General features: G+C 37.6%; 1 protein-coding gene across 1 annotated transcript in view; it reads left to right on the top strand.

Moving 5' to 3' along the window:
* The window catches only part of GPC3 (glypican 3), a 414,363-nt gene that overhangs the window by 240,100 nt on the left and 146,762 nt on the right, over nt 1-27,501 (top strand). The window contains exon 4 of the mRNA XM_079123994.1: nt 27,100-27,233. Coding sequence (XP_078980120.1) covers nt 27,100-27,233 — 134 coding nt within the window. The remainder of the gene's footprint in view (nt 1-27,099; nt 27,234-27,501) is intronic.

The following is a 27,501-nucleotide window of genomic DNA, read 5'->3' on the forward strand; positions in this document are numbered from 1 at the left end:
TTATAAAAATTAACACCTGTGATTTCTTCTATTTGTCTTATAGATTTAGCTCTTACAAATAGGTTTGTGATTAACTTTGAGTTAATTTGTGTAGATAGTGTGAGGTAGGGATACAATTTAATTCTTTTTTGTGGATATCCTATTGTCCTAGCTCCATTTGTTGAAAAGACTATTCTTTCCCCCATCTAATGATTTTGGCATCCTTGTGAAAGTCGACTGACTATAAATGTAGTATTTATTTTTGTACTGTGAATTTGAAGTGTGAATTATTTTTCAAATTTTTCATTTGTTCTTTTTAGGTATAGAGTGTATTTGACATTATATTTACATGGAGTATAACTTGTTCTAATTATGATCCCATTCTTGTGGTCATGTGCTCAAATGTGATCATAGGAAAGTTCTGTCTGATTCATTCCACTGTCTTTCCCATTCTCATCCCTTCTCCCTTCCCTTCATTCCCCTTTGTCTACCACAGTGAACTTTTATTCTTTCCTCCCCCACCTTATTTTGCATTAGCACCCACATATCAGAAACCAAAGATCTGGGATGAGTCACCTCCAAAAGACTGAATTCAAGGACCAGGCAGGGGGAAAATTTCACAAAGCCTGGAGGAATATAAGCCATTTCAAATGCCATTTTCAATGATACAGTCCTCCTGGAGAACTCTTTCTCCAGGATGGTATATTCTTTTCTTCTTTGACTGTAGATTGGGAGTTGGTAAAATGAGTGGAGCAACCAACCTGTGCAACTGCCTTGATCTCTCCCTTTTTCATTTTGCCTGATTAGACTCTTCATAAGGATGAATAAAGGTTTCTCATTACTAGGAAACTGGTTAGTCTTACCTTAACTTTGATTTTATTTTATTTTTTCATTCTGGGGATTGAACCCAGGGTTGCTTTACCACTTAGCCATATCCTCAACCCTTTTTCGTATTTTATTATTTTATTTAGCGACAGGGTCTTGCTGAATTGCTTAGGTCCTCACTAAGTTGCTGAGGCTCATTTTGAATTTGTGATCCTCTTGTCTCAGCCTCCTGAGCCACTGGGCTTACAGGCATGAGCCACCACACCTGACTCCCTTACCTTTGCTTTCTAAAGAAGAGCTATCACTTGTTTTTGTGTTCAATTCTTAAATTTTCTTCATCACTCAATTCAATATCTACCCTATTTGGGACGGTCCAAATTCAGACTTCTTTTTGTCAAGTTATTCATGCTTTTGGCTCCCTCATCCATTTCCCTAACGATGGTTTACACCTGTTACTCTCTGGCTCTGACAATAAATGACTTAGGATTCGGTTTCCTTTCTGTTAATTTCATGAGCCTGATCTTCAGAATTGGTGTAGAGACTGCTTTCTTCTTACCCAAAGTCTGTGATTAGATTCCAGGCCTCATGTTTCACAGATCCTTCTCTGGATCTATGAACCTAGCAGCCTGATTCTGCAGGCCATTGAACTTGCCTAAATCTGAATTACCTGATCTGTTTCTTCTTTCCCTCCTTCACACACCTAATACAGCATATAGACTTCCAGGTTAGGGTAATAGCCAGAAACCTTACCCATGCCCACCCCAGGCAACTATCTTGGACCCCAACCTTGGATTTTGAAGGGACAGCACAAGAGGAAAATGAAACACTCATCGAATTTAACTTGCAAGATAATGTGCAACTTTTAAGAAGCAGCAAGTGAAGACATCTGTTTGGGGAGAGTTTTGTTTTAATTTTGCAGTGCTGGGGACCCAACACGTACTAGGGCCTTGCACATACTAGGCAAGGGCTCTACCACTGAGCTACATTGCCCAGCCTTATTTGGGGAGCTTTACTCTTCAAATGAAAGTGGTTTGGGATGAAAAAGGAAACAAATTTATCAGCCCTGCAGCTAGGAAGGTTTAATGTAGACAGGGCAGACATTTCCTTGTTTTATCTTTTTGAACCAGGATAAGGAGATTTAGTTGGTCAAATGTGGGGAACAAGCCAGCAAAGTAGAAAAGTGAGCGTTAGAAACAGCAAAGTAAGCAAATGAGATATGGCTGCCTGTTGTAAATACAGAAAGAACAAATGCTAAGTGGGTACTTTTGTAGCATCTGTGAGTTCTGGGATCAAAGGGAAAATTTGTAAATACTTCAAGATGTTTGCTTTGTACTGCTTGGCTAATTGGCCAAATGAAAAATAAACTTATAGGGGAAAGTGAAATAGGTGTAGAAATATAGACAAATAATCCAGCTTGGCACATGCACATGTGTCCATAAAAGAAGATGCTGACCATGGAAGTTTCAACTTTTTTCTTGGGATAGGCCCCATGGCACTTTTGTGAATTCAGATTCTGCTCTGGCAGAGGTACTTCTAGAAATATTCTTCCAAATCACAAGCTTGCCTTAATGGTGTGTTCTTTAAAAATCATAGGGAAATGCTGACCATGGGTTTGTAAACTTTCTCCCTATTTCTGATCCTACAAAGCATTCTATCTTCTCTTGGTCTCTCTTTCCTCTTACCTATGTGTCCTAGAGATGGTATGAAAATTTGGGTTCTTTCAAATCATTTTTTCTTTGCTTTAAATATAGAGTCAGAGAATGACATTTGGAAAAACCCTTAAAGATCCAGTTTTGTCTTTTCACTTTGAAGATGAGAAAACTGAGGCATATGATTTGAGGTAAAGGGTTTGCCAAAGATAAACCAGTTAGTGTCAACCCAGGGCTAAAACTGCTGGCTTCTGACAATCAGGCCACTATTATTTCTGCTGTATCATCCATTTGTTTGATAGGATATAGTGAGCATGCTTCTAAGGTTTTCCTTCAGAATTATTCTGTCTTCTTCTACCTAAAAATATTCAAACTGCATTTAAGAGGCTTCTTGATTTTCTTTGCTTTTTGATTGTAGGATTCCTAGAAATCACAATAGATGCATTATTAGTATAGATTTCAATGCACAGGCTATTATGAGCACTCTTATGTAAAGAAGAGAAATAAAATAGGCAGAAGATGAAATTTCTTGCCAAGATATTTTTGGATCTGTGTATTTACAAGTAACCTGAGAAATTTTTTATAAGGAAGGAATCAAATATAAATATGCAGTTGAGATGAGGAGAACCGATGAAATATGGCTCACTGTAGAAATAGTGAATAGAAACTGTCAGTCTCCTTTCTCTCTGTTTTACACTCTAAGTCTAAGCAAATCAATATAAAAGTGTTGTTCAAAGTGTGCCCCAGTTATAGCCAATTAAAGGACAGCATATATAATTTACATGAAACGAATGGGCAGGAACAAAAGGTATCTGTTGAGCCATGAGGAATGATTCTATTTCGTTTGCAGATGAGTACTATAAAGGTCATTGAAAATGCAAGATGCAAATCATTGTTTTTTTTATAAAGCATTTTCTCTAGGTTTGGTTTCTCAGCCTGTTTTATTCTCTTGTTTGCATGCATGCCATAGTCATTAGTACAATTGAATTATCGAATGACCTACACTGTTAGACTGTTAGACTGCTTGATTGAAATTATCTTTATAATGGAAATCAGAGAACACTTTTAACCTTGTTAGAGCACCACTGTACCGTTGATTAATATATAAAGCAAGTCATAAATTTCACAGTGAGCTATTTATTTCCAGACAATCTTGTGAAAGCAGTTTGGGCTATATTACAGAAACTTTCTTCATACCTTTGTCAGGCTGACACTAATGATCCTGATTATTTCTAGGACTTTCAAAGTGTCAGTGTTAATTAAACTAATGCTTAAAATATGGGTAGAAAAGAACATTTGAGTGCTATTTCTTAAATGTTTGAAATGTGTATGAAGATTCTTTTGTTGCCTAGTTAATTTCAGAGAACTGATTTCATTTGATAAGGTTTTTCCCAGTAGCAAATAAATGCTTGGTAAGTGGAGGTGGCCAATTTTATCAAGGTCACAGTTTCATGCATATATCCATTGTGTATTTATTGCATACTTTCAATATGTATTGCACTTGATATGTAATAGGGAAAGAGAGATATAAAAAGCCAGTCTCTGCCCTCAAGAAAGTTCATAGTCTGGTGAGGGATACAGAAACATCAGCTATGCACAGGCATTACAAGAGCACAGATTAAGGGGATATTATCAAACCTCACCTGGAAAGGTTAGGAAAGCTGTCCTGGAGGAATTCTCCTTAAATGAATGCTCTTCTTCCTACTGATGAGTCTTAAGTGGAGGCTAAGGAATAATAGATGGAAGAGGGTCTTTCTTACTATGGTTTAGGACTCATAACCATCAGTTCAGATGCATGTCCTGGGCAGTACAAAACTTTCAAGATCCTGAGACCTTACACCCACCCTAGTAGAGAGAACTTCATTATACAGCTTTCCCCTAAGCTCCACTCTAGCTAGTTTTAGCAGCAAGAAGGCAACATGGTGGCTACATAAGTCAGGCCCTTCACACTGGACCATCCACCAGCATATGTGGGAGGTTTGTGAACAGGAGCTTGCACATCTGGGAGGGCCTGGACTGGTTCCAGAAAAGAAAAACTAAAAGGCTGGAGAGGGAAAATGGTCCTATTTCTTTTTCTTTTTTTTAAGCTGGTCCTGTTTCTAAAGAAACTGCTTTCTGTAAAATTGTATCCTTGCTTTTAGACTGCTATTAGTGCAATGTTGCACTAATTAAGAGAACTTAACATCATTAATAATTTTTCTACTTGAGTTTTATGAGCACCAGTTTTTCTTAAAAAGCCTTCACAAAGTCACTGGTAGAAAACCTAATACACAGCAGCATATTGCCCTTAAAGACTCAGATTATATTTAATCATAAATTGCATACAAATAGCTAATTGCTAACTTCCACCATAAAGTGTACTTATTGTCTCAAATTGGATTCAAAGCTTAAAAATCAAACTATAGCTAATCTTTTTTTAACAGAATATTGCTATGGAGATGCTAAATCTGCATGGATATGATACTGAGAGGCCACTGGACTGGATTGGTGGACTTAATTTAAGTTAGTAGGAAGGGAACTGGGGAAACCCATTGATTTATAGATCTTTTCTGTACTGGGGATTGAACTCAGAGCCTTACACTTGCTAGGCAAGTACACTATGGCTAGCCACATCCCCACCCCTGAGGATGGTTTTAAACAAACTATATCAGCAATGATTCATACCATGACTTTTGGCTCACATTTGAGAGTAATATATCCTAAAAGGTAATTATGTTTCCTATCTAAGTACTCCTCCTTTATCTCCCCCCTTCATTCCTTCTGTCTTTCCCTTCCTCTTCTTCTTTCCTTCCCTTCCCCTTCTCCTTCAAGAAAAATGCACTAGTTGGGCATGGTGGCACATGCATGTAATCCCAGCAACTGGGGAGGATGAGGCAGGAGGATTGCAGGTTCAAGGCAAGCCTGAACAATTTAGCAAGACCCTGTCTGAAAATAAAAAATGAAAAAGGACTGGGGATTTAGCTCAGTGGCAAAGTGCTCCTGGGTTCAATCTCCAGTTCCCCCCCAAGAGCACTAGCAAGAATAGATTATGATTTCATTTTAAGGGAAAACCTACCACAGGGTTGTTTTGACTCCAGAGACACATCTTTATCATATCTAGAAAGTAAAGTCAAAGGAGTCTGCATTGCCACATAGACCAGTGACATGCTAGTATGGCTGTTTGCATGTGGGGAGAACCCGTGTCTCATGCTTTTCTCTTGGCTTTAGGGTGGGTTGCAGGACTCAAAAATGGAAACCCAATAATACTTTCAGAAACAAATAAAGAGAACCTAGAAGGTTTTTTTCCCCTTGGGGTGGAGAAGTACCATATGGCAGTTTTATATTTCTAATCAAAAAACTCAGGCTTCATCTAGATTGTAGTAATAAGTATTTCCTTTCCAGAAATTTTATTGAAATGGGAAATGTCTTTCCTTGAACTATGTCTCATGTATTTTCTCTTGATCATAAAAAGCCAGTATGTGATGAAATACTCTAAAGAATTTCCTGTATGATGTGCTATGATTAGCTAATCTATTTATGAGGTAGTAGTTAGAACACTTGGTTGCCTAGGAAGCATTGGGATCCAGGCTGTAATCATAGTGATATTTCTTGCAAGACCCTTGGAGACCCTTTAGTCTAATTCTACTCTTTTATCAAGAAGGAAAATGAGAAACAGATCGGGAAGGAGAGATACATACAGAGAACAGGAATTCTGAGATAACCTTGGCAAGAGAGAGTTAAAAGGAAGAATTTGAAATATGTTAGGAGGTATGTTGGATCACTTTTTAAAGATTTAGATAAGGTTCGAGGGTGGACAAGAGAATAGGCATATAGTAAGGGAAGAGGGAACTGCTGTTTATTGAGTTGTGTTTTATTGCCCACACTTCATTCCAGGTACTTTATGTATATTCTTTCATTTAACCTTCATCGTAACCATGTAAAGTAGAAAATTATTTCCCCCATTTTACAGATGAGGAAACTGAAGCTCAGATGAGTGAAATATTTTCTTTCCTTTTGAGAATAAGTAGGAGACTGAAGACCAAATATCTTTGTTTTGGGAGCTCAAGTCAAGCTTCTTGTTTCCTGGTTCATGTTGTCAATTCTGTAACCTGGGAGCAAATTCAAGGGACTATCTACTTGACAGCAGTAAAGAGTGGAGCAAATCCATAAGTCAGAAAACTGGTCTGGAGGGAGTTCCTGATAAGAACACATGGATACCACAGTGCAGATGGTAATGAACTAGGCCATCCAGGTATAAAGTACCTTCTTTGGAAAATGGAAGCCAGAAGAAATACTTATGAGTATGGAGACAGGAAGAAGGAGAGAAGATATATTTGGATCAAAAATAGGAAGGTACACAGATAGGCGTGTGACTGCCTGCTGAGAGGGAACCAGGAGAAAATGGGAGAATTGGTACTTTGGGTAGAAGAGTGACTAGAGTAGTGAATGAGAAGATGACAGCAAAAAGATTCCAGGGAAGGCCTAACATCATGGACTGCTCTCTGGACATTTATCCAAGGTATATTTTTATGGAGTGATCCAGACAACTGAATGCTAGCTCCATGTAGTTGTTGCTTCTTTGAGTGTCCTTATTATCATTAATTATTTGCTCTTTTAATGTTTATGGTGACTCATTAATTTGGATTCTGTATGTTGGAGTTGATATTTGAAGCAATGTCCTCAGGGAGCCCTATCCAGTGGCCTTTTGCAGAGGATTTGCAACCTGAATGCTAGTGTGTTCTTTTGTTACTGTGCTGCCAACTTTCAGATCAAACCAATCCATTTCTGATTCATGTATGTTATTAACTCTGGCAGGATGGCAAGACGTGAGGCAGATAGTGTTTTGTGTATTAGAGAAACCTAGATAAGCAAACAGAGAGTGAAGAGATTGCCTTTATTAGAAAAGCAATCTTTTGTGATATTTCTTAGCACCAAGCAATGAGTTTTTAATAAAACTGAGTAGATAGAGCACTCATGTGTCGGGTGTTGCCCCCCCCCCTTTGGGCTCTAGATATATGTGATTTCATGACGCTAGCAAGAGGCCTGCTGATTTGTCAGTTAATCAAAAGTTGCTAAAGGAAAGTCAATATAAAGGAAGCTAATCATCATCTTGTCTTTTCCCCGGGATGCTATTGGACTTCTAGTTTTCTGAGCTGCCCATTCACTATGGCAGTGTTACTAACAGTAGTACCTGTGCCCTTGCTGCAAAGGGCGAGAATCTCATTTTGCTTTTCTTCCTCTTGATAAAAGGCTGGAGGCTGACTCCTTGGAAGAACTGGAAGAATTATTAACAGCAGCTATGGGTAGCCAAGTGTTGCTTTTCCTCCCCTTCTTCTTCAGTCATATTCACAGTAATTCATTTCTTTCTCACACTTCCCTTTCCTCTGGACCTATGTCTTTGAGACCTGACTCTCACTCCCTGGAAATTGACTCAAAAACGAAGTAATTTGATTTTTCTTCAAGTGGAACAATATGTTTCAGGTGTCCCTAGTCCAAATGGGATTGTGCAGCTGGCATACAAACTGTGGAACCATCATAATTGTGTCTACCAACATTTTGTAATAGAAGTCACTCATTTTGTGCAAGCAACTCCCACACAGGAAGAATCTGATGTTACAGTAGGGATTTATTTTTTGCTGACAGCACCTTTCCTCTTTGGAACAAACTTTCTCTGAACATTCTCCAATGTTATGGAGAAGCTAAATGAATTGTCCAAGGTGAGTTAGTAGCAGTGCTGAGATTATTTATATTTACAATATTTTGGGAACCATTTGAAATCAATGGAAGGCACTCTATGTCCTGATCCTCAGATCTGCTCTTGGTCTCAGCTGCCTGAGGTAATGTGCTCTCCTAATAGATCGTAGCCTGTATGACATAATGATGCCTGTTAGAAACTCCATGTGTGTCATCTACCTGGCTATTTCTTTATTTCATAGTATTATTTGTCACATCAAAATTCTCAGTTTTGAAACCTGTTAAAAGATGGTGGCACAAGAAGCAAAATTCTTGTCCAAATATTACTTAACTTTATTATGACTGCTGAAATGTCTCCAGGGACAAATGACAGGATGAGGGGAAAGGAGACATCCTCTACTTTCAAAGAGAACCTAATCCCCATCCCTTGCATCAGCCCTGCTCTTAGGTTCAGAGAATTACAAAATATCAAAATTGGAAGTGATTATTTAATGCAGTCCCCTTCATTCTACAGGTGAGAAAACTGAGGCCTAGACAAAAGAAGGGAACTTATGAAGGGCATGTTGTCTCAGTGGCAGGGCTAGGAATGTAGCCTGGGATGTTTCCATCCCTAATTCAAGGCCACTTTTAGATTCAAATCTGGGGCTTTTAGATACAATTCAAGCAAAATCATAATTACTAACCATAGATAAAAACAGGCCCTATGAGGGTTTTGGGGGTTTGTTTGTTTGTTTTGGCACAAGGGTTGAACCCAGGGGTGCTTAACCACTGAGCCACAATCCCAGCACTTTTAATATTTTATTTAGAGACAGGGTCACACTTAGTTGTCTAGGGCCCTGCTAAGTTGCTGAGGCTGGCTTTGAACTCACCATCCTCCTGCCTCAGCTTCCAGTGCCACCGGGATTACAAGCATGTGCCACCGTGCCTGGCCAAGTAGGCCCTATGTCCAACTGGACATTCATGCAGTACATGAGACCATTCATTGTTGAGGAAAACACAGAGAAAACACTTAGCCAGTATTTCTCCTCTTATTTATTACTTATCACATCTTCTTGAAAACCTCAGTCTATTTTATTTTTTATTTAAATTTTAATTTGCTCTTTTTGGTTATACATGACAGTACAATCTATTTTGATATATTTATACAAGCATGGAATATATTTTATTCTAATTAGGACCCCATTCTCAATGTACCCCATGGTTGGATTCACTGTGGTGTATTCATATACGTACATAGGAATGTTATGTCTGATTCATTCCACTGTCTTTCCCGTTCATACCCCTCTCCCTTCCCCTCATTCCCTTTTGTCTAATCCAGTGAACTTTTATTCCCCCTGCACCTTGTTATGGGTTAGCATCCACATATCAGAGAAAACAAAGTAATTAACCTTTATCTAGTTGTGTCTTTGATCATCAGTTACTCTTAAAGGGTTTCCTCAGGCAGAGACTTGAAGCAATCATGTTAGACTTTGGAGTTCTAGGTTCTGGTTTCAAGGCCCTGTTTTGTTCTTTACTAGTTGTGTGGCATTCACTTAACCTCTTGGCAACTCAGTTGGTAAAAATAGGTATGATATTCTCCTTCACAAGCTGGTTACAAAGCTTCTCGGTGATAATGTAATGTGTGGACAAGTACTTTGTGAGGAATAAATGGCTATCCTCAAAGTGTTAGCTGGGAGAATGTCTACCACACATACCTCATGAAGATCCTTTGGAATGTCTTCAGTTCTTGGAAGTCTGTTAACAAAAACAAAACAAAACAAAAAAACCAAAAAAACCCGAACAACAACAACAACAGCTATTTATCAATTATTTACACTATTGGCAGGTGATGGGAGAGCAAACACAAAACAGAAACTCATCTAGATACCATTTCTGTTTGGGTTTCAAATGATTATGTTTGGGAATGCTTCGGAAATCTGTTTGCTGAGAGTGAAATTCAACCAAGGTAGAACTGTAGAGGTAGGCCACTCCCAAGTCTCCATCCTTCTCTGGGCCTTGGATCTCTATAAAAAGGGGAATTGCCCTAACTGATCATATGATCTGTACCATCTCTGATGTTCATTGTGTCTCTGAGTCTAAGTATGTGGAGGGACAAGCCAGCAGGGAAAAGCCAGTTTGAGATGATGCCTGAAGTTTTGAAGGGCAGCTGGAGCTATGTAAATATAAGGGAAAAAATCACAAGCTGCCAAAGTGTTATTGCCTCATTAATAGACTAGGCAAAGAGAGAAGTCAGTCTTGGGTGTGACAAACCATGAATAACATTTAAGGAACTGATCAAAAGAAGAGATTGGTGAAGAGAATGAAAATAGCATCTGTAGACCACAAGGGCTGAACTGATAGCAATGTCCAATGCTGCTGTCACTGAGGGAAATGCACAAGATGAGTCTCTGTGCTATTTCTGTTCAGGGGTCACAACTTGTCTCAATTCACCTGATTTTTCTCTCCTTTCAATCATGTCCTTTTCAAAATTCATCTCAGAAGTGTTTTGGAGCCATTCTGATTATAACTTCTGCTAAAACCAATCAGCAGAGGTCTGTCTACAGTGCAGGGCAATCAGCAGATACCCAAGGTATCGGTCAGAGAGGATGTCTTCATTTAGAGGGTCTGTGGCTATCAGTTTGGCTGAAGTTATAGTCAGAACAATCTTGCAACAATGCTGCTGCCAACCAGGGGCACTGCTTCCCATACAATTTTAGGGATGGTGCCTGGTTGAATATCATAATGTTTTATTTTGTTTTGTTTTACTGTTTGCATGAGTAGAGTATGAAAATGACATATGCTGTACTCTAATATACGTTCCCTTTTTAACCCATCTAGTACTCCCTCAGCCTGTAAGAGTTTTTTGAAAGTGAGTAAAACAAGATTCGTAATTGGGCTCTCCTGACATCCCATATGTAGTGATATCCTACACTCTGAGTTTTCTCATAAATTGGGAAAGCAGGGGTGTTATTGTATGGGATTAAGAACATTGTGCTAGGGTGGTACATGATGTTGCATGGTAGTCAGCCGTGGTTTCATATGCCATGCATATTTTAAGTGAGACTCATTTTAACTGTGCACGATGAGTAGGAACAGACAAATAGTAACAAACTATGAAAAATAGAGTATAATTACATATGTCAGCATCAGGTAAGTGACAAATTATAAAGGGGCTCATCAGACTGTACCCAGGGGTATAACTGTATCTTTTTTCAGTGCTGAGGATTGAATCCAGGCCCATGTGCGTGCTAGGCAAGTGTTCTACCACGGAACCACATCCTAAGCCCTTTCTTTAATTTTATTTTGGAGCAGAGTCACACTGAGTTGCCTAGGGTGGCATCAAACTTGTGATCTTCCTGTCTTAGCCTCCTGAGTAACTGGGATTACAAGCATGAATCACCACTACCAGCTAAGAGTTCCTTATATATTAAGAATACAAGACCCTTATCAGATATAATTTGAGAATATTATCTCCCATTCTATAGGTTGTCTTTTCATTTACTTAATAGTGTACTTTGAAGCACAAAAGTGCTTTGATTTTCCTGAAGTGGGATTCATCTATTTTTTGGTTGCTTGTGTTTTCAGTGCTATGTCTAAGAAAACATTGCCAAATTCAAGGTCACAAATATTTACACCTATGTTTTCATGTATGAATTTTATAGATATGCTTTTCAATTAAATTTGTCTTTATCCACTCTGAGTTAATTTTTATATGTGGTGTAAGGTCGGAGTCCAGATATGTTATTGGATTCAGCTTGCTACTATTTTACTGAGGATTTTTCTGCTTATCCTCATATGATATTGGTCTGCAGTTTTCTTATGATGGCTTTGTCTAATTTTGGAATCAGGGTAATACTGACATCATAGAATTATTTGGGAAGTGTTTCCCCTCTTCTATTTTTTGGAAGAGTTTATGAGGGATTCTTTAAATATTAAGTCTTCAAATGTTTGATAAAATTCACCATTTTTAAATGATAAATTCAATCTCATTTTTATAGGTCTATTCACTTTCTGTTCCTTCTTGAGTCTTTCTGAGAATTTGTCCATTCACCCAAATTATCTACTTGGTTGGTAAATTCTAGAATTTCGATTTGGCCCTTTTAAAATATAATTTCTCTATCTTTATTTATATTATCTATTTGACAAGGTATGATTCTCCTACTTTCCCTTAACGACTCCACCTTAGCCTTCATGTCCTGCTTGCATGTAATCTCTAGGTCAGCCAGATGTGACGACAAAAGGCTTTTTCAGATCGTTTTTGAGATTGAGTATGGTATAGCCTTGGATATATACAGAAGACGTATGTTTGAATGTGGTCTACTAGATCCCCAGGAACATAGAGGAATTTTTATAGCCCTTCTGGAAATCTCATTCCCCAGATTTTCCTTTACACATTTTGGGTTGACTATTTGCTCCATTTATTGTCCCTTCGCTTCAGGCATCTGCAAATTTAGATAATTTCCTCTAATTTACTTCAACACATGCCCCTAGGGGAAGGATTTTGCCCAAGGTGAGCTCCATATCGGTTCATATAAAGACATACTCAATAACAGGGTCATTTAGGCAGCCACCACACAGTTCAAATAATGACAATTCACTGGGACTGATGCTTTGAACAAACTCCATTTCCATTTTATCCTCTCCAGTGGCTGCCATGCCATGATTGTGGTCTGTTACTTTTCGAGACTAACACAGAACTAGAGATGGAGAGTGGGAATAGGACAGTTAAAATGTCACAAAGCCTATACTTTTGCCAAGATTCAACCATTTTTCTCCTCAGATTGCTGCTATCCATTTGTTAATTTCCAGAACTCTGAAAAGTTTAGTTTTTAAAAACTGAGCTGTTTGCTGATGTCTTATAATTAGTATTTTAATGCACATAATGTAAGGCATTTTATTGCATGCTAAGTAAGTGTTCTACCACTGAGCCTCATCCCCAAGCCAACATTTTTCTTTCATTCAACAACTATTTATTAATTGCCTAATAAGTGGACAAACTTTGCTAAGCACTGGAATACGATAACAACAAGATTGCTTTGGTCTTTGCCCTTGTGAAACTTACAACCTTGTGGAAGAAGACAAAGGAATTATGAGCATAGAACAGGACAGGAATAGGGTAAGACATGCGAATAGTAGTTTCTCAGGGACAACATAAAGATTTTATAAGTGAAATTAAGATACATATTTTTCCCTAAACACTATGGGAAGCCAATAAGGAGTCTCAAACTGAGCAATGAAATTATCATTGCAGTGTCTCCAGCATTTAAAACACTGTCAGGCACCTAGCAGGTGACGAATTAATTAATAAATTATTTTCACAAATAATGTTTTATTTATTTATAAATCATTTAATTTACTTACAAATTATTCAGGTTATTTTTAGTGTTAGTGTAAAATAGAGATTATGGTATCAAAACCCTTTTGCACTCTTAAAACTATTAAGGACTCAAGATATGAATTTATGCGAGTTATGTCTCTTGCTATTTACTTTATTAGAAATTTAAACAGCGTTTAAAAATATTTATTTATTGCATTACTAAATTAATTATTTTAAATTAATAATAATAATAATAGTTATCATATGCTCACATATATTGTTTCCAAAAAAAGTCTTCCAAAACAAAATGCTTTAGTAGAAAGAGTGGCATTGCTTTTTATTTTTGTAAATCTCTGATTTGTAAATTTCTGATTTAATAGTAGACAGCTGGATTCTCATATCTGCTTCAGTACTCAATCTTGTTTGAGGAAAATTTGACCTCACAGATATACTGTTCTATAAGGAACAATGTTTCAATACCACTTTCAGATAATTAAGGATATTTTTCTCTGATACTATAATACTATATAAAAATATGGCAAGTGAGTTTCTTAAAGATTATTTACAAAATGGAAGCTGCATACATATCATATCAATTAACTTTTCACTTTCCATTACATTAAAATCTATCTTGCACTGTGCATGAATCTTTAGCTATTGTGTGATTTTTGTTTCATGATATAGAGTTATTTGAAAAATATTGGTTACTGAGTTATGCAGATGTGCCAAGTGCGAACGCACTTAATTTTACAACATCAAAACATCATATTCATGAGTATCACCACTGTTCTCATCAGAAAACCCTCTAAGTATTAGAAAGCAGTCAAGATTTGTAGTGGAAGATACAAATGTTCCCAAATTGTGGTTTTTGCTTGAAAGTGAAATTTTATCATTGGCTACAAACACTGTCAGTTGTTTTCTTTGAAGTAACTGGCTCACATTTTTATTTATGAGAAAATGCCTGCCAATACTCAAGTTTGAATAACAGTTTGTCTGCCAGTCTTTATTTCAGCTAAAAACAGGGTTTCATGAAAAAGTATCTAGTTATATCATATAACTCATTGCAAGTGTGTTTATCCTCTTGATGATCATACTTCAGTTTGTAGCAGAAGTACTTTACGTATGCTTCCCATTTCATCATACATAATACTTAAAAAGACATGTAGTCAAGGTTCAAGAATTACTAAAATTAGTTTTTACTACTTTAAGTAAATTCTTAAGTGAAACTGGCTCTTTTTAAATGTGAGTGCTTGGCAGTAAAACTATAATGACTACTATTGTAATTTGGTGTCACTACTCTGGCTTGTGATGGGGTGTCACCAATTTTACCTCCTATAGCTACTACACCATCATTGCAATTGTCATCGCATTTGAGGAAAAACCATGAACTTGAACATTATTCAATACTTTGAATATTTCAGCATGATTAGTGTTTTTCTCAGGCTTTCTTACAGATCTTTGATAATTAATTAGTGCTGATATTAGATAAAGGCGAACAAAACAGCAACTGTAGCCCATGTCTGTGTATTTATCCACTTGTAAGACAAAAACACAACCTGTAGAGGATATAGTCACTCCCTTTTAGTTCCATGAGTTGGTTTCTCTCTCACTGGAAAGTGGCATGATTTCATCTCCTGAATTTTCATCCAGCAGGCATGCAACAATGTCAATCCTACAGTAGTTTATTAGTTTTTCCACTAGTATGTGTACTTCTCCAGCTAATGCAATGCAATAAATTAGCCTATAGTATGTTTCAGTGGCTTTTTCATTTCTATCTAGAAAAGCTGTAACCTACAGTTTTGACTTTTAAAGAGCTCATAACATTTACTTTAAATGTTGAATTCCATTTTCTCTAAACTCTGAATGATTGATTTCAAGATGACTCCACAACTTAGCTTACACTGTAATACTATTCTTAAGTGTTCTGTTGCATCAGGCACAGTAAATTATTTGTGTTTATGCAGTCAAGGGAAAGATAGCTTTTGTCATTTTTGTTGTTGTTTTAAGTGATAAGGATCAAAACCCGGGCCTCATGCATGAGCTGTAATCCCCAGTCCCTGCCATATTTTTGTCTTAATTATAGTTGTAATCCACAGAGTAGAATCCTCTCCTTCATGAATCACAGAACTTTCTGATATCAGTTTCACACATTTTTTATCTATGAGTTGAACAATTGAGTCTTCTAGAATCTCTATTTTTGAAGCCAACCATCCACTTGTTTTTTTTGTGGGGGGGAGTACCAGGAAATGAACTCAGGGGTGCTTAACCACTTTACCACTGAGCCACATTCCCAACCCTTTATACATATTGTTTGGAAACAGGGTCTCTGCAAATTGTTTGGGCCCTCACTAAGCTGTTGAGGCTGGCCTCAAACTTTCAATCTTCCTCCCTTGGCCTCCCAAATTGCTGGGATTAGAGGCATGTGCCACTGTACCTACCTCATCTATTCTTAAACATTAGAAAATTTCTGTAAATAAATTTTATTGTCTTGTAAGACATATAAAATAAGTTATACATAAATTTTCAAACAGAATTGTCCAAAAATATACAAAGTATTGCAAAATAAGTCTACAAGTATATTCACTTCTTATATTTTACATAGAAAACTTATAGATTTCAAAATAACAGTTTATTAAATGATGAAATTTCAAGGATTATGGTAGTTTTAATCAAAATAGTCAGCAAAAGCACTAAATTCTGAGTGTGAACTAAATTTTGCATATAAATTCTTAGTTAACCTCCAGAAATGCATGTATCTGTACTGTAAACCTGCTACCTTAGAACATTCTAGAATACACATGCATATTTCAGAGCAGTGATGTCATTTTGTATCATGTGGCCTCTTGTGGAAGAGTAAAAGAAATGGGCAAAGCCTTGGCGGTATTATTTTTGTTGTTATTGTTATTAGTAGTACTAGGGCTTGAACCCAGGAGCGCTCTACCACTGAGCTACATCCCCAGGCCTTTTTACTTCTTATTTTAAGATAAGGTCTTGCCAAGTTTCTGAGGCTGAACTCAAACTTGTGATCCACCTGCCTCAGACTCCTGAGTAGCTGGGATTGTAAGCATGTGCCACCAAGCCCAGCTGTATTGGTATTATTATTAAAATAAGTTTGACCTTAAGATCTCCTGAGAGGGTCTCAGAGAGTCCTTAAGTATGGACTTGGAGGGGCCTGGGGTTGTGGCTCAGTGGCAGAGGACTTGCCCAGCATGTGTGAGGCACTGGTTTGATCCTCAGCACCACATAAAAATAAATAAATAAAATAATGGTATCAAAAAAAGAATGGACTGGAGGAAGGTAAAAATAGGAGCTTGGGAAGCCAATTAAAAGACTATTGGGATGGTATTGTAGCAGTGATCCTCCAACTTGTGCGCATTTGAATTCCCTGGAAGACTGGTTAAAACACAGATGGACAAGCCCCAGTCCCAAATTTCTGATTCAGTAGGTCTAAGTTTAGGACCTCAAAATTTGCATTTCTAAGTGCCCAGGTGAGTACTGATGCTGCTTTTTTTAGGGCTACACTTTGAGAACCACTGGATGATGGGAGGGCCTTGCTACTCATCTCAGACCTCACCCCAGATCTACTGAATATGCATCTACATGAATAAGTTCCCAAGTGATTTATATACACATTAAAGTTTGAGAAGTACCCTGAACCCAAGGATGTAGAAAAATATACAAGTTTAAAAGCTATTTATAAGAGATAAAAACTAAGACTTGGTGTTTGAATGTAGGGAAGTGAGGGAGAAGGAAAAATCATCAGAAATGTTTTGATTCCTTCTGGCTTGCACAACTGAGTAGGTTGATGATTTCTTTTGAGTGGAACAGGGAGCACAAGAAGATTTGTAGACTTAGGGGAGTGGTATTTGAATGGAGTATTGAGTTTATTGACTACATAAAGTTCTCTTTGAACTTCACATTATTGGTCTTGTGGGATTAAACAATAATGTCATGGGCTACCAGTGATGGGAAGGGATTGGTCTTTTGTAAGAATGTAAGGGACACATGCAGGATTCTATTTTCAGCTCAATTTCCATTTGTGGTAGATAAAAATCAGTAAAAAGCAAGTCTTTTCTACAAAAGGAACATTAAAAAACCCATCTGTCATTTTCAGACACAAACATGTGAGTTAGAGACACAGGGCAACCCACATAAATTATATACTGTCCATCAGTAATTTCAGATTGGAAGGATAGAAGACGATGTTCTAGGTATCTCAGAGCAGGAACGACCAGACGGCATGACTGTCAAACATGGGCAAACCCTATATGGCATCCTTTCAGAATGAGGACCAAGCCACATCAAACCCTTTTACTGTCTTCCAAAAGTTCCCCATGTAAATAACTCCTTTAAATATTGTTACCTATAGCTACTTATGTGCCTGAGCAGCAAAGCCAGGAATCTGACACAGTAAAGCAGGCTGCAGAACATAAGTCGTCTCCTTTTACAGAATGAAGTAGTTGAAATCTGTAGGAGTGGGAGGGATGAGACACTTCAAACCATTTGATCCTCATACTACAGCCAGGTATGGCAGGCATTGTTGTTATTTCCATTTTACAGATGAGGAAGCTGAGTTTCAAGGAATTAAATGACTTGTCTAAAGTTAATGAAATGATAAAAGGAAAAGCTGTGACTGGAACCCAGGTTCCAAATTGTGTTCTCTTTTCACTAATTAATATGATGATGTACTTTAACACAACAGCAGAATGATCTGCAGGACTGGTTCTTTAGATTCCATTTTCAAGAGCTGACTTGTATGAAATGTTCAAATAATGGCACCAATTTCTTAAAATAGCTTGATTCATAATACATTACAGATGATTAGTGAGCTTTTATATTAATGGTCAAACAATTAATAATGAGTCACAGCAAAACGTCTGTGGGGTGAAAAAAAAGCTTGTGCTGTCACCAGGTCTGTTCATAATCCTCTGTGCTCTATATCCAGATCAATCAATAGTTAATTAATAATGATGTGCTTCCTGAAGTACAAGGTTATAAATTAATTTAATGCTCATATGCATATTTTCTGTAGGAAAAATGAGTGGAAAATGCCTTCCATGCCCATCTCATTGTAAGAAAATGTATGTAATGATTACAAGCATATAATAAGAATGGTTTGCTTAGCCAAATGTTTGTTCATTTCTGTTAATCAGTATTCATTTGAGCTACTTCTATGCAGTTTGTGGAAGCAGTGCAATCAGTTGAGTAGTGTGGCAGATTTAAATCAGTAATAAAAGCCCTGGGGAAATTAACAAGACAAAACATTAACCACAGACTAAACATTAACATATATTAGCATTTTTATTATACCTGTAGAATTGTTAAATGAGCATGGTTACTACTATTAAAAAGTTTATGTTGTATATCACATAATTTCAATGTATATTTTGTTTTAAAACTTTTAAGATTTAATTAAACAAAATTGTACAAAGGTATAATAGATGATTCAAGGGAGTGAAGTTCATTTTTTTGAACTTTGAACTCACAATCCTCCTGCCTCAGCCTCTGGAGCCCCTGGAATAACAGGTGCGTGCCACCGCACCAGGCATTCCTAGAGTCTTGATGGTCTCAGTTACAGCTCCTAACAAAGTAGCCGCACTGACCTCCGAAAACAATTCAGTAGGACATCATGCAGTTTCATGAAGCCATGGCTACCCAGTGCCATAGACTCACTAGAGAGAACTTCTCTTTTTCTGCTTCTGCTTCTTCCCTCTCCTTTTCTATCTTCTCACACTTCATCCTCTTCCTCCTTTTTTTTTACAAGTCATTTAACTTAAAAAGACACAGACTCAGTCACATCATGCCTGTGCACAACTCTTACATATTTCATTTTTATTGGTTATTTTTACTTATATGAGACAGTATAATTCATTTTGATATAATTATACAAGCATGGAATATATCTTATTCTAATTAGGACCCCATTCTTGTGAATGTATATGATGGTGGGATTCACTGTAATGTTTTCATATATGTATATAGGAAAGTTGTTACATTACATATTTTTAAATATATTTTTAGTTGTAGATGGACACAATACCTTTAATTAATTAATTAATTTGTTAATTTATTTATTTATATTGGTGCTGAGGACAAACCCAGCGCCTCACACGTGCTATAGGCAAGTGCTCTACCACTGAGCCACATTCCCACCCCATGTCTCAGCCCAACATTACATATTTCTTGGGAAAGAAAATGTAAAGCGTGCCATTCATACAGAGCAAAATAGATCCCTTAGGGTTAGTTAAAAGTGAGATGAGGGGAAGGAAAGATGGTGGAATGAGACAAACATCATTACCCTATGTATATGTATGATTACACAAATGGTGTGAGTCTACCTTAGTACAACCAGAGAAGTGAAAAGTTGTACCCCATTTGTGTACAATGAATCAATTTGACACATAATGGGGGGGAGGGAAGGGTTAGTGTTAGGGTTAGAGTTAGGGTTAGGGAGGGGGGCAAGTATGGAGGAAGGAAGTACTGTATAGAGGGAAAAGAGGGGTGGGAGGGGTGGGGGGAAGGGAAAAAATAACAGAATGAATCAAACAACATTACTCTATGTAAATTTATGATTACACAAATGGTATGCCTTTACGCCATGTATAAACAGAGAAACAACATGTATCCCATTTGTTTACAATAAAAAAAAAAGAAATGTAAAAAAAAAAAAAAATTTAAATCAGAGTGGAAGAGAGCCAGAGATACACATTAATATAGTATCAGCACCCTGCCCCAATTTTCTACCATTTTAGGCTATGGCAGGTAAAGGCTTGAATCTCTTGCATTTTTACAGTCTTAGTATTAACCTGCAATCTCCATTTTGGGGGGAATTTTAAATGGCTATAGGTAGCTCAGACACCAGGTTAGACCTGAATTTAATTATTGGAATTAAAGATATTGTAGGGGCTGGGGTTGTGGCTCAGTGGTAGAGCACTTGCCTAGCACGTGTGAGCCACTGGGTTCCATCCTCAGCACTGCATGTAAATAAATGAATAAAATAAACATCCATCGACAACTAAAAAAAATTTTTTAAAAGATATTGTAGCTGACCCAAGAATCTGAATTCAAGACTAAGGGTCCAGGGACACTCTGCAGGCAGCAAGCAGCAGATGGGAACTTCTTGGGAGCCACCTCTCCCACAGAGCCTGACATCCAGTGCTTTAGTATGGCTGCTAATTGACTCTTACCTGGCAAACTAAGAATTTAAATCATTCCACTATTGGCTTACTACTACTAGAAATACCACTAGAAAGCTAAGTTAAAATCAGATGTCAGTTTTCTGTTTGTCTTGAATAACTTAAGACTTTCTTTTAGTATGTTTTTGCGTTTTTCATCATTATTGCCACCCTCTGATTGTGAGTTGAATGTTCATCTGATTGGAGACCTGGGCTGCACCCAGTACTAAGATGCCCCAGAGTCTATGCTGTTGACATAAACCCATGGACGACACAGAGTGAGGCATCAAAAACAAACAAAAAAAATGACTTTCGGAATCAGAAAGTCTCGACTTTGTCATTTACTAGCACTGTGACCTTGTTTTAAGTTCCTCAACAATTAAGGACCTGTTTCTCTCCAAAGTGGGATTAATAATACTGCTCATTATACTCAGAGTTGTTGTAGGATTCACTGGAAAGAGAGAAGAATGGATGTGGAAGTTATTTGTGAAGCACTAGGCTGGAGTAAAATGTTATGTGCCAAAAGTGTTTGAGGAGCTCACAACACAGACTATCTTTCTCTGCTCAGTCAACCAGAGTGAAAAAGCAGGTCTCAGGTTTTTGTGCCTTGAGAGTTCTCAAAATGAGCAGTGAATGGGAAACTGAGAATAAGTATGGTTAGAAATTTAACCATTGGGCCATCAACAAAGCAGTTATGGCATGCGGGTGCAAACTATGACAAAGCAAAAACTTTGCATGGTTTTGAAATCTTTAGCAATGGTGGAGTTCAGGACACATCACCCCAAAATATGGCACCATGACCCTTAAGAAAACAGCAGAACAGGTAGTTTACTCTCACCTTCACCCAACAAGACATAAGATCTAGCAGACTCTTAACTGAAGTAGGTCATCAGACACTCATGCAAGAGGCACATAACTATATACGTGGTGAAAAAGAATGTACTTATCTCCAAAGACACAGAGATACAGAGAAGAATCTGAACAAGAAGAGCTTGCTTTATTCGCCCAGTATATATATCATTAGATTATAGCACTTTTGGTCAGTTGCACTTCACCACTGTCCACTTTTGTCAAACTTAACATAAAAAGATATAAGTTTCCCTGTTTCTTTGGGCTTTCATTTCTGAAGGCTCCCACGTCATGTAAAACTTACACTAAAAATATCTATATGCTTTTCTCTTGTTATTCTGTCTTTTATTATAGGTACTTCAGCCATAAACCTAGTGATGGATAAAGAAAATCATTTTTTCCTACCTTTTTTTTTATTTAAACAGATGGGATACATGTTTCTGTTTGTACATGGTGTAAAGGCATACCATTTGTGTAATCATAAATTTACATAGGGTAATGTTGTTTGATTCATTCTGTTATTTTTTCCCTTCCCCCCACCCCTCCCACCACTCTTTTCCCTCTATACAGTCCTTCCTTCCTCCATTCTTGCCCCCCTCCTTATCCCTAACTCTAAACCTAACCCTAACCCTAATGCTAACCCCTCCTACCCCCCCATTATATGTCCTCATCCGCTTATCAGCGAGATCATTCGTCCTTTAGTTTTTTGAGATTGGCTTATAGTGATGTACTCCACTAGGAAAGTAATGCTTGCTTTCTCTTTTTCAAGGGGACTTAGAATAAAACAGGGTACTTCGAATGTCACGTCTTCCTCCTTTGTATATGGCTAGAGTTAAGGTGGAGCAAAACTGTGGGCACCAGGTCAGAATGAAGTACTGCTGTGGGTGAGAGGTAGAAGTGGGGCTGTATATGGATGAATCTGCAGGGCACTTTGCTGAGTGAAATAAGCCAGGCACAGAAAGACAAATACTGCATGTTGTCCCTTATGGGCAGAAGCTAAAATAGTTGGCCTCATAGAAGTAAAGAAAGAATGAATGGTGACTACCGGAGCCTGGGAATGGTTGAGGAGGGGATGGGGATAGAGGGAGAGGGTAGTTAAAAGGTACAAAAATAGTTAGGCAGGAAGTGTAGGTTCTAATGTTTTATAGCACAGTAGGGTGACTACAGTTAGCAATAATTTATTATATATTAGAAAAATAGAAAAGAGGATTTTGAATGTTTACTCCATAAAGGAATGATAAACATTGGAGGTGATGGATGTGCTAATTATCCCAATTTGATAATTGCACGTTTTATACATGTGTTGAAACACCACACTGTACCCCATGAATATGTACAATTGTTATGTGTCAATTTAAAAGAGAAGGTGAAGAAATGGGATTGTAGGTCAGGTCTCCTGATGCCCAGCCTACTGAGCTCTTCACTATACCTTGCTGGGCCCCCAGCAGTTTGTTTGCTTCCTGTATGCATGACGGTAATGCCTCTAGATTCTTATGGGAAAGGATGGTGCTTAAATTTCTAGAATGACTTGCTGGCTAGGTTAAGGTCAGAGGCTCTGCCTTCTTAAGTTTCAGGACTTGTAACAGTTCAAAGCACTATTGCTTTTCCTGCCACAGGTTCTGGCCCATAAATAAAGGTAACATTAGGAATCACGGTTCATGGAAAACAAAAAGGTAATATATTCCAGGTCTTCTGATAGAGATACTCACCTATTCAATAAATTCACTCCAACTAACCAAATTTAAAGGTAGCAGCATTCTTGACTAGGTACATTAGTCAGTAAAAGGAAATTGGATTGCAATTCTTATTTTAGAGCCTAAAACTCCTGGACAGGCTACTGATTTCTAAAATGCCACTTGGGAGGCTGGCTTCTTTAGCAAGTACAGCTAAAGAATAGACCCAGTTCTCCCAGCATAGCCCAATGTTTCTCAAGTGTGAAGTTGAAAGAACTTCTTCAATGTGAATGCTGCATCTCTTTGTAAATTATGTTTTCTTTTAGTGTCCACTTCTCAAAATAAGCTCATACTATTCACCTCCAGCTCACACAGTGTGAAGGTGAAAGATGTGGGGAGAAGGACTCAAAGGAAGGGGGGGATAGATTTGACAAATGCTTTGTATATGAGAAGAATTTGCTTCATGGTAGATTTGTGGAAGAAAATACAGCCTGTCTGATAAGATGTGGCACATTTCAGATGGGGGAGTAGGGGAACTGGCAGGACACCATTGTTTGCCCCTTACCCCACACAGAGCCTTAGGAAGTCTGCTTGCTAATGCCACATTGGGTGGCTTGGGAAGAAAGGTCAGACTGCAGACTGGCTACATTCTCATTTATACTTAACCTTCCTACTTCTGCCTCAGCTGCACCCCTTTCCAGTAGGATGGGGCAGGATAGGGGACAAATACTTTAAAGTCTTGCTGTGGCCCAATTAGTATTCACTGATACAAAGGACTGACTTTCAATGCATAGGGAGATTTCGCAGCTGTGGAGTACAAGTAGACAAGTTACTGTGAAAGATTTTATTTTGGTGCTGGATTTGGAACAGGTATAGGTCAAGAGAATGTGTCCCATGCACCTGAATGTTCTAAGAATACTTTGTTCCTGGTGAAGTAGACTCTCACATTGATGTATATTCACAGAATATTAAATAGTTATTTAGGAAACAAAAATAAAGGTTTTGGTCCTATGAAATTTCACCTGTGGCTTAACCAAGTAAACAGGTATATGTGTGTAGACATATAGTTATAATGCACAGTCTGCCTTCGGTTATTTTTATCTGTGTATATGCTTTGGAAGTGATTGGAACTTAACTCCCCAGTTTACCTGGGCAGACCTTGGCCTAAAGCAACCTACCAGACTACTCCTCATTAGGGCATATTCAGAAAATGCACATTCTTTATTTGAAATTAATATAGGCCTGAGTCAAAAAGCATTACATAAGCACATGTGAAAAATTCAGTATCATACATTCTAAAGCCAGATGAAATATTTTCAAGTGTCTGCAACTCTTGTTTTGTTCCCATTAGAATAAAACATTGAGAATAGGTAATAGGAATATCAAATGATAAGTGCTGTTTTTCATAAATGGAGGTGATTCTACTGCTGCTTCTAGATTTTTTTTCTAATTCAAGAATGTTGGGGCTGGGCTTGTGGCTCAGTGGTAGAGCACTTGCCTAGCATGTATGAGGCACTGGGTTCGATTCACAGCAGTAGGTAAATAAATAAAGGTCCATCAACTAAAACATATATTTTAAGACTATATTTGAGGGGGTTTGGGAGTAGCTCAGTGGTACAGTGCTTCGCTAGCATGTGCACAACCCTGGGTTTGATCTGTAAACACACAAAAAAGAATATATTTAGGGATTGAGGGCATAGTTTGCTAGTATAGTGCTTAGTGGGCAGGGTCAAGGTCTTGGGTTCCAGTCCTAGAACAGCAAAAAAGTGGGGGGAATATATTTATGTGGAAAAACCTTCAAAAACTCTATAAACTAAAAGCCATTTATGCCTTTATATAAGGCCGATAATTTAGTAAATGCTATCAGGGCCAACTTGAAAAATCCAGAAGCCAGGATTACCACACAGTCATGGCTTATCAGTAGAGTGGTGTGCTAGACCTGATAATAAAAGTTTCCTTCAATTCACTTCAATTAATTCACCTAACAGTGCCTAATCATGTATCAAATCTGGTCTGAATTTTGTGAAGGAACAGAAGTGATGAAGATACAACCCTGTTTTTGTAAGATGTTTCTAATGTTTTTCTTAAAGTTTACAATTTATATATTAACCTTGGCAATGTTGACTAGCTATGTTTTTGAGGACTATGACATTTTTTAAAAACAGAACATAAGTAGAAATCAAGTATCATCTCCAAAGGAGGTAATGTTGCATGAGATTTGCAGTTAGAAAAATGGGTTCAAAGTCAGGCAGGTGAATTCACTGCCTATTTCCCTTAGGCAAGTCTCAATCTCGTTAAACATCAATTTCTTAATCTATAACATGGGGGTGGTATATAGGCACAGTGGCATGTTTTTATAACCTCAGCTATTCAGGAGACTGAGGCAGGAGGATGGCAAGTTCCAGGCCAACCTGGGCAACTTAGCAAGACCATCTCTCAATATAAAAAATAAATAGGACTGGAGGTGTACTTTAATGGTAGAGTACCCTGAATTCAATCCCTAGTACCACAAGGAAAGTAAACAATGAAATGTGGATGGTAATATTTAACATAGTGTCTGGTACGATGGAGACATGTAAGAAAGTTAATAGTTTGTTTGTTTCTTTCTTTCTTCCTTCCTTTCTTTTTCTTTCTTTCGTACTACGAATTGAAACTAGGGATGCTTTATCATTGAGCCATATTCTCAGCCCTTTTATTTTATTTTTAATTTTGAGACAGGTTCTCAATAAATTGCCCTAACTGGCCTTCAACTCACGATCCTCGTTTCACCCTCCTAAGTTGCTGGAATTAGAGGGGTACACCACTGCTCCTGCCAATATTCATGCTTCTTTATATGGGATTTCATTTAGACTTTTGTCTGAAAGGGAAAAAAATGACAAATCTGTAAATAATTTAACCAAAGAAACCAATTACAATGGAGCTAAGCAAGGGAGTTAATGCCATTTAAAACAAAAATTTATTGTTACCTGAGTGTAAAAGAGGGAAGTTTTAGAACAAGATATCCAATGAGCATTTTTGAATGAATGACTGGAAAGAATTATAAGGCAGGAGAGAGAAAGGGGAAAGGGGAGACAGGGAGAAAAGGCGGGCAGGCAGTCAGGCAGATTGGATGTCTTGAGTACCTATACTTTTTAATACTCTCAATCCTGGGCTTACACAATGATGTATGGTTCACAGCTGATGACACTGTTCACTGGTTGACTTGCTTTCTTCCCTTGGGTATTTTTAGGAAAGTCAGATGAACAACTACACTGACATTTTTCAGACTTCCTTAGCTTGATTCTTGTGATGAAATGTTCATAAGAATCAGGAGCACTCTGTGCATGGAGGCTTCTCTTCTATTAACAGGCGACTCGACACCTCTCACCCCCCATCTCGTATAACAATTCTTCCTCAACTTTTCAATTCCCTTTTGTGAACATATTCATCAATATAAACACCAAGTGTCATTGAAAGTTATCAATAGCATGAGGCCTGTGTAGAGTGTCCTCTCAAGTTAAAAATGTATTTATCATCTTGGGAAATCTCTGAATAAGCTGTGTCTTTCAAATGGAGCTCCCTCTCCCACTAGTCTTTTGCCTTCTTTTCCACCAATGATTCTTTGTCTTAAAACTTGATCATCTTATTTTTACTCTAATAATAGCTGTGTTCTGCTCTTTACAAGGAAATTGGGCCAGGTGTGATGTATACCTGTGATCCCAGCAACTTGGGAGGCTGAGGCAGGAGGGTTGCAAGTTCAAAACCAGCCTCAGCAATTTAGTGAGACCTTAAGCAACTTAGTGAGACCCTGTCTCAAAATAAAATGTAAAAAGTGCTCGGGTTGTAGCTCAGTGTCAAAGCACCCCTGGGTTCAAACCCCAGTACATAAAGAAAAAAAAAAAAAGAAAATTCAGGGAGGAAATTGAAATACATTTCAGAATTTGTTTCTACTATCATTTTTGTGAAAGTATCATGTAATTATATTGCATTTCTTTTTTCAGATTGGCAAGTTATGTGCCCATTCTCAACAACGCCAATATAGATCTGCTTATTATCCTGAAGATCTGTTTATTGACAAGAAAGTATTAAAAGTTGCTCATGTAGAACATGAAGAAACCCTATCCAGCCGAAGAAGGTGAGGTATTTTTTTCCCCTCTCTTTCAGCATACAAGTAGCAATTGTGTTTAAGACCAAAAACCACTGGAGTGAAGTTTTGTAAATACATGTTATTTAGTTCTTCTGAGTGGAGTGCTTGATTAAATTCCATTATCTGTCAATGTTAAAGAAAAAAGATATTGTATTATAGCTGAGTGATAGTTAAATGTAAACTTTCCATATGTAAATATCTAGAACAGCAACACAGAGTGGAATGGACTTCCCTATTCAAGACCCTTTAATTGAGT

The sequence above is a fragment of the Sciurus vulgaris genome (assembly GCF_902686455.1).
Source record: "Sciurus vulgaris genome assembly, chromosome: X".
Taxonomy (NCBI): domain Eukaryota; kingdom Metazoa; phylum Chordata; class Mammalia; order Rodentia; family Sciuridae; genus Sciurus; species Sciurus vulgaris.